Source organism: Cupressus sempervirens, chromosome 9, assembly GCF_028749045.1.
Source record: "Cupressus sempervirens isolate cs-2001-9-10 chromosome 9, ASM2874904v1, whole genome shotgun sequence".
In the NCBI taxonomy this organism is placed as follows: domain Eukaryota; kingdom Viridiplantae; phylum Streptophyta; class Pinopsida; order Cupressales; family Cupressaceae; genus Cupressus; species Cupressus sempervirens.
Window position 1 is genome coordinate 199,452,756 of NC_143126.1, and position 8,883 is coordinate 199,461,638.

General features: G+C 30.4%; 1 protein-coding gene across 1 annotated transcript; it reads right to left on the reverse strand.

Annotated features, from left to right (window-relative positions):
• Window positions 1-4,153: 4,153 nt before the first annotated feature.
• LOC149538174 (cucumisin-like) lies at window positions 4,154-8,376 on the reverse strand. The gene is made up of 10 exons (XM_089802427.1): window positions 8,282-8,376; window positions 7,804-7,901; window positions 7,562-7,708; window positions 7,240-7,345; window positions 6,306-6,825; window positions 6,111-6,214; window positions 5,722-5,946; window positions 5,525-5,633; window positions 4,948-5,161; window positions 4,154-4,710 (listed from the first exon to the last, which is right to left on the reverse strand). Exons 1-10 carry the CDS (start codon window positions 8,368-8,370, stop codon window positions 4,154-4,156), a joined length of 2,169 nt encoding a protein of 722 aa, XP_089658553.1. The 5' UTR covers window positions 8,371-8,376.
• Window positions 8,377-8,883: the final 507 nt, after the last annotated feature.

Consider the following 8,883-nt stretch of genomic DNA (forward strand, 5'->3'; position numbering starts at 1 on the left):
GTCTAGGAATAAACACAAACAACTACATGTAGAGGGAATAGTTATGTGGTATGGAATCAAAATGTTCAAAAGTTATGGAAAAAAAATATAGTCACATATTACATAATAAAGTTAGATTCTTATAGAACTTATATAGTTTGATGTCTGGTTGTAGAAGATGTCTTCTATCTTTCAATAAAGTGGTGATTCAACACACTTTAAGACAACGAAACTAAGTTGTGGATTTTTTGGCAACCTGGGGTCTATCCTATGAAGATTGGAATTATGTTGTTGCCTTGAAATGCACTCGAGAACAAAAAGGCATTGTTAATAATGATCAAACAAGGAATCAAGGAAGTTAGTAAGATGATAGGTGAGGGTTATTGTGAAGGAAAATGATGTGGCATAAATTCTCTTAAAGTTTATCTTAAAAAGGTTTCATCATACATGCACCTAAAAAGAGACAAAATTGCTTAAATGTATTTCGACAAGTCTGAGCCAAGCTCTTTCATTAATTAAAAATGTCCTATCATCAGCTGGAAAGTTATTAAATTAGTTGATAGTTGTACCTCAAGAAACAAGGAGAGTAGATCTAGTGGGGATGGGATTTTAATAAATATCATTATAATTATTTTCCTTCACCTCATTTATTTTTTTGGTGATTCTTTATTGTGCATATTCATAGAAGCCTTTTCAATTGTCTTGGCTTTAGAGAGAAGTTATCATGCATAGTGAAACTATTGAGTAGTGTATTATAAATATTGAACCTAACTTAGAGGAACAAAACTAGGTTTTTGAAAAAGCATACATTATGGGTGGCCCTTTTAAACATTTTGAGTCAAGAAGTTGTAGGGAATCACTACAGAAATATAAATCTAGAACTATTTCAAAAAATTTGGGCTCGATAATTACATCCTTGTAATGTGTGGCCATAACACTCTATTATTTCCCAAATTTTCCAACTCTTGACACAAAGACTTGGTGACTATTGGGAGTGTGAGGTTTTGATGTAGGAGCATCTTGGGTTTGCTCGGTGACTACTTTGGAGGAGTGCTCGGTAGTCACTTTAAAGATAATTTGTGTGCTTATCGAGTGTGCTCATTTAAGCTTTGGTATGAGAACCTCTCTTTCCCTAGCCCTTTTTCTATCATTTGTATGTAGATGAAATATTTTACCAGAGAAGGTTTCTTCACAACCTACGATGAGTATTATTTCCCTCTACTTAATATGTTAAGGCCTTCTAAGATGATTAATGTTCTTTTTTTTCTTTTCTCTTCTTGGGTTAATAGCATTGCTAATGAGGATAATTTTCCTATTTGCCAAGGGCTTATTTTTGTCATGTATCATCATGTTTATTCTCATCATTGTAGGTTGGGTAGAGATCCCCAAAAAACTAATCCAATCACTAAAAAAGTGGGTCCTAAAGTTTGGGGATTGTAAGGCTAAAAATCAATTCCTAGAGGAGTAACTCTTATTGGAAACCCATGTGGGTACCCCCAAAAAGAGTAGAGTTTGAGGAAATCATAGAAGTGGACAAGAAGGATTCAAATGGTAACTTGGAGAGTGATGAAGGAAATAAAAAACCTAAATCCAATATGATATAGGGGAGTGAAGATAAGATAGGTTGAGAAACAAAAAAAAGGAAAGAACTACAAGGAAGAGAGCAAGGAGGAAACCTTGGATACTTAGAATTAAGAGGTTTAGGGCATTGAGATGGAGGGAACTCCAGAAAAAATGGGTAACAACTCCACAAAAGATGAGCACTATGAAGTAAAAGAGGTTGATGAGACTGAAGATGAGGAACATAACTCCCAAGAGGTTCATATTGAAGTTGACTTAGGTATTCAAGAGGAGGTCCAGTTGCCCAAATTGTCGAAAGAAGAGGTCAATTAGAAAAAGATAACCTTTGGACCACCATGCAAAACAAGATATATAGTATGGAAAAGAACTTCTCTTCTAAGATTATAGAGCTCTAGGATAAGGTTGATATCCTCAATAATACTTCACTAGTGCTATAAAAGATATCAAGCTCAGGTGGTGGTTTCCTCTATTAGTAGGATTCAAAAGGAAATGATGAGGAAGACAATGTTTGGTACCATTACTAGAAAGAGAAAACTTAAGAAGGCTAGTCTTCTTAAGGATGAAAACTACAAGGAGGTGAAGAGCCTGAAGGATGTCATCAATTGGGTGGAGGACATCAAATTACTGGTTGGAGACTTGGAAAATGTTGAGCATGCTTAGATCATTTTCCTTTCATTTTTTATTTTAATTTTTGTTTCTGTTATAGTACTTTTTTTTGCTTCAATTTAGACTTGGTTGCTTTTAATTTCGAGACACTATTTTAATACTTATATGTATGTGGTTAATCCCCACTCTTGTATAGGTAGAAAAACTTTCTCAATCTTTTCTAGTTACTATAATGATAGTAATGGTTCTAGCATAGTTAGATGGGATACTACTAAAACTATGTGTACATGATTTTTTATTGAATTTTGTTCTAGGACTAGGTTGTTTGAGTTTTGAGCTTGACTTTTCTAGTGCTTAGTTGTAATGGCCTACAACAATACAATATTATTAGTACTTGCCAAGGCTAAGTACTATTGTATCACTTTTTGAATAACTCCTAAAATCATAAACATATCACACAATTAGAAATTGGCATTGCTTTGACTTCTTATACACTCTATATTTTATATTATGAAGTTGATAATTTTTATAAATTATTTATTAGTGACTTGATTGGCTAAATCATTTAATGTCCTATAATGGAGAGTTTAATAACTCTTCCATATTTCTCCCCAAACTTGATGTTAAATACTTTTTAAAAATAAAATCTTAAATTCTTTAAAAGAATATTTTTTAAAAATCTTATTTAGATAGAAATATTTTAAATATAGTATACTATAACATAAATTTATTTTCATTCATATTTTAAATAAAATAATTTTATTATATATTAATTATGCATTAATATTTGGACAAGAGTTTACAATGCATTGGTAATTTGCGAATCTACTCACAACGTAACAATAATTAATCTTAATAATAATAATAAATAACCTAGTATTTAATAAAATATGTTTTAGGTAAATAATATAGCTACTACTATTACTAATAAGTTTATGTTAAAATAAAATTAATTTTTCATATTAAATGTTATCTTTAAATCTTAAATTTATATTAAATGTTATCTTTAAATCTTAAATTTATAAAATAAATCATATTTATAATAAATTATTTAAATCAAGTTAAAATCATATATAAGTTATATTCTTATTTTCATTATATAAATTAAATATATAATGAATATATTAATAAATTTATTAAATCAAAATGAGAACTACGCTAAATATTAAATTATTTCTACTTTAGTTTTGCTAGAACTAAAGGCAAGTACATAGAAATAAATTATAATAAATTATTTAAATCAAGTTAAAATCATATATAAGTTATATTCTTATTTTCATTATATAAATTAAATATATAATGAATATATTAATAAATTTATTAAATCAAAATGAGAACTGTGCTACATATTAAATTATTTCTACTTTAGTTTTGCTAGAACTAAAGGCAAGTACTTAGCCATTGTTACTTAGACTCAAACCCTTAGTCTACTTTTTTAAAAATAAAACACACTATGACTCATCATTATATCACACTAATAGATTATTTAAGGCATTAATTTTAACATGTATTAAACTCTGGATACCTCTAACTTTCTTAAGATATATTATATAATATATAATACATATAGCTAGTAGCATTCGGAGGGGTACGTCCTAAGAATAAAATCACAATTTTAGTTTGTGTTAATATCTAGATTATTTTTAGAATTTAATTTTCTTAACCTAACCTATGGTCTCTCTCTTAATTATATTAATATAAAATATGATTTTATTCTTTAAAAAATACATCTACAATTTCAATAGTACCAAGTTTATAATGCAGTCTTCCCTGATTATTCAGGCTTATACAAGAACATAACTGCCATCGTACATTGTATTCAAAGAAATGTCACTCTACAAATTCATTTCCAAAGAACTTATCTAGGTCCGAGTTGTCAATTGATCAACTCTGGGAAATATTATTCAAAATGCAAATAATCTATGCAAGAGCACATAAATCAGTTTCGACAAATATGGATGCCTGACGAAAAAGATAGCATGTTGACCTATTTACTTAGGTTATCGGAAAGAGCATAGACAGTGATAGGGCTTCTGACGGTGTAATTCCCATAACTCCAAGTTAGGGCACCTGAAACTAATGTGTCACCAGGCATAGATCCACCTTCAATTGTGATATTATATGACAACTTATTGCTTAGGAGTGAAAATGAAAGTGTATCTGGTACAACTGTTACAGTTATTCCAGAGGGTGCATATATAATAGCCTTGTATGTACTCACGGTATCTCCTACGTTGGTAACAGTTCTAGGTATTTCAGCTTTGAAAGCTTTCCCTGGACTAGTAGCAACCATTATTGAAGGGTAGTTTAGTTCTCGCGCTCCATTTGTAGATGGTTCTATGGAGTCACAAGTACTGAAATCTCCAGTAATGAAACGTAAAGTGGTATCATTGTAACCTTCCTTACAAAGGAAATTGATATAATCATCTACTCCTGCATCATAGATAAGCCCTGGATTGATGGCCTTCATTGGATTTATTTGCCCGGCCCCATACCCAAATTCTGCATCTCCAGTTGGATCCAATGTTGGATCCATTACAAATGCTGCATTCCAAGGTGAAAAATTAAGTATATGTGTTAGTATTTTAATCTATTATTTTAAATATAGGAATTTTCCTTTTCTATTATGAAAGATCTTTTGGGATGATAATACATATTGTTAAAGGTAGATTTGAAAACTTTTAAACATAATGTTTTTAACAAAATTGTTTTTTTTAAAGAAATAATTAAAACTTTAGCAACAATGAAAGTGTTTGATAAGAGGTGAATAGTATATATTACCTGTAGTCATTAGAGCTGATTTAATAGCAGCAGCAGACCAATCTTGATGATACGACTTAACAAATCCTGCGGCTCCTGCTGTGTGTGGACATGACATGGAAGTTCCAGATATTATATTGAAGTCAGAGATCCTTGTATCTTCTCTGTTTTCAGTAAGTGAAGCATTTCTTGGCCATGATGCAAGAATGTCCACTCCTGGTGCTGTAATATCAGGCTAACCATAGAAAGATACATGGTGAGACTTCGTAATAAAAGTTTACAATTAAGTTATATTATTTAAATTGTTTTTCAACAATTTATACATTAGATAACTTATGCATTGAACATTATTGAAACCAGTACATTCTTCTATTAAATTATGAATCATTATAACAATCTTTTTCAATACTAAAGATTATGAATGATAATTTGTTTTCATGTTATAAGATTATATTATGTTCTTTGACTCAGAATAATTATATTTACTATATATTGTATCTCATTTTTAATTACATTTTAGATTATTTTTTACACAAATTATGTTTGATAAAATGTGAGATTTGAAACTCAATCTGATATCATGAAGAAAAAAAATTACCTTGAGAATGTCAAAAGTAATTGGATTGAAGCCACGGGATGAGAAAGAAGCTACAATGGGTGCCAATGATTTGGGAGTTGTAGTTTTTTTAATTTTTGCAACAGGAGAGCTAATTGAAAAAAATAAAAATTTATCAATCACTTTGGTTACCAACATATCTATTTGATTACTATAAAGTATCCATTTAAAATAGTTACCTTGTAGAGTTGATGTAAGACAATACATGTTCTGCTTGTTTATTCGTTATCACAGTTGCAGGGTTTAACCAAATAAAAGCCGTGTCATTAAAATCATCTAAGACAATAATGGTACCAATTCCACCAGCAATAAAAACTGAATAATCTGGTGGGTCACCAGTGTAGTTGCAAAGCACAATCTTTCCCTCCACTTTGGTGCTATCCAGAGCATTTAAAGCACAGGTACTGAAAATTAAAAATACAAAACAATATTTATAAAATTCCTTATCAAAATATAAATTATTTATAATAAAAAGTTTCCTTTCATTGGTGAGAAAAATAATATTTTCCTATACTATCCTTTAATTTAATTTATCTTTCAAAATTTGTATACAAAATATTTCTATTACCTAGAGTCGCCAGAACTAAAGCCTCCAGATACATTAGCAACATCTCCTCCATATACTAAAGGATACCATGGTTGATCCATAGTATATGTGTTTACAGAAATTCCCTATAGAGATTAAACACAATTGAAATCAGGCATTAAGAAACATTTTAAAAAAAAGTCAAGGAGAATTTTTTCATAGAGGAGAGATATTTACTTCTATAGACAAGTTGTTTCCTAAAAGAAGCTCAGCATCCATTTTGCGATCCACGGTACTTGCAGCCACAGTTAGAGACCATGGAGAGTAATTCGCAACAGTAGATCTATAAGGTCCTGAATTTCCAGCTGAATTTGATACCAAAATTCCCCTCTTCATTGCATGAAATGATCCAATTGCAATGGCATCTTCAAAGTAGTCAAGAGGAAAATCTATGCCAAGTGAGACAGAAATAATGTCTACGCCATCATATATGGCATCATCAAATGCTGCAAGAATGTCTGCGTCACTACATCCATCAGCCCAACAAACCTTGTACATAGCAATTCTTGCACCAGGGATCCCACCTCGTGCATCTCCTTGAGCAATTCCAAAGAGACTTGCATTGTTTATATGATTTCCAGCAGCAGTAGAGGAGGTGTGTGTGCCATGGCCATCTCCATCTCTTGGAGACAAATAATCTCCTTCAGGTGGTGGATCATCTGAGAAACTACGGTAATACTTTGCCCCCACAAGTTTCCTAATAAATTAGCCACATTTTCAGCTACATAAGTGGAAGGTTATTTACTTCTACATTTAAAGATGTTTTAAAATTTTATTGGTGCAATAAATTATTTTTATTAAAACAAACAAATAATACAAACTTAATTTAGCATATGAAAAACAATGTTACAAACGAATTTAAATTGAACTGAAAAGGTGTATAGTTTTTAATTTTTTTAAATTTTTGGTGGAAACGTATATAGATTTGATAAATAGGAGAGATATAGACTTATGAGATATTATGATTCAAGTAGAAACTAAGATAAAAAATCATACATATATATTAATGACATTCACAATATATGAAAAAATTATACATAAATTTTATAAGTTACTCAATGAATTACTAATACTATTTATAATAACAAAAAAGAGCATGAATGAGTCTAACTTGTTGCAGGAAGTAAAGTCTGATGTTGTCTTGCATCCACCCTTCCATTTAGATGGTGCTGGGTTAAATCCAGCATCACTGAAACTTTCTGATTCTGGCCATATTCCTACAACAGAACATTTTTTTTATAAAGTCAATTGTAAAACTAGTCTTTTCAATGACAAAACTACATTGTTTTTACAATCAATGATAAAACTACATTTTTTTTACAATCAATGATAAAAATAGTTTTTGTAATTCAAATTTTAATTAAAATGGAAGTTCAGAAGTCCATAAAAAGTTTCTATCAACTAGAAAGCTTTCCTTGTTTTGATAATTTCACCTGTGTCCAAAACACCAATGATGATATCGTTCTGATAATCCAAATTGTTTCTCTGAGCAGATGCAGGAAAGCCAATAAAATCCCATGATCTTGTTGTGAAGGTTTTCAGCTTCTTGCTTTCGAACACTGAGACCACCCCATCCATATCTATACACCACATATGTATATCAATTAAAGGGCTGTATATATTTTCAAAATAATAAGAAAAATAGCCATTGAAATTAATTAATTGTTTCTTTTACTCGAGAGCTGTTGGGCCTGAGATGAAGAAAGCACGGCAGCAAATCCACCAAAACTCTTTCCATAACTATGCTTCAATGACTTCTCTGCTGCCTCCCGACTTTAATAACAACATTACAATTATATGAAATTATCTTAGAATATCTTTATAATCATGGAAAAGTTTTTTTAATCACAGATATAAATCAGAGGCGTAAAACCTTACACAAAGAGGTGAATAAAACAATCAATTACAGCTAAAATTACAACTACAAATAATAAAGAATGTTAAATTTCATAATACCATAATAATAACAAATCAAATTCTTTTTGAACTGTTTTAATGACTTGATGCTTTTTCTGGTTGGTTGGGAGCCCCCTTCTATTTGAACTTAACAGATCACAACGTTTTACACCAAAATAAATGTATAATTTATTTGTTAATCACAATTCATTTGTTAATCACAATTCTATTTAATAATATATAAGATATATTATAACCTTCCATGCACAGTATGAAGCATTTCAAGGTGCAATGAAACTCCTGCTGTATAAGGCTCTCCATTTTCTTGCGCGGGAGTGCTGCCCATGTAGACCACATAAAGCTGAAATATTGTTGCAAATATTCCGTATTTAGTAAAATATAATTGATAAAAAATATAGTTTTCTAATTATTTGTATAGTGTAATTTGAAATATTGATCATAAAATAGCTTTTTTCACAGTTTAAATAAGAAACATAAATCTAATATTATAAAATAAGAAAATCACAAACTACAAAAATATACCTTTGCATCTTGACCTGCAGAGCATAACATTTGGGCATAAATTATTAGCAGAAAGAAAAGCATGTAGAGCTGAAGATAGCTTATGTAAAAGTTGGCCATTGTAAGTGTAATGATTATCACTACACAAAACTCCCTATATAAATAGCATGATGAACTGAGATGCATTCTTGATAACTCCGCTTATATTTTGTTCAAAGATGAAATGCAGCGTTACAGGCGGTCTTCACAATGCATAGAAATGGCGAAGGAAAATGTATACGCCAAGAATCCTTGTTCTCCACGATGATAAATGCATACGTCAAAATTCTTGTTCTCA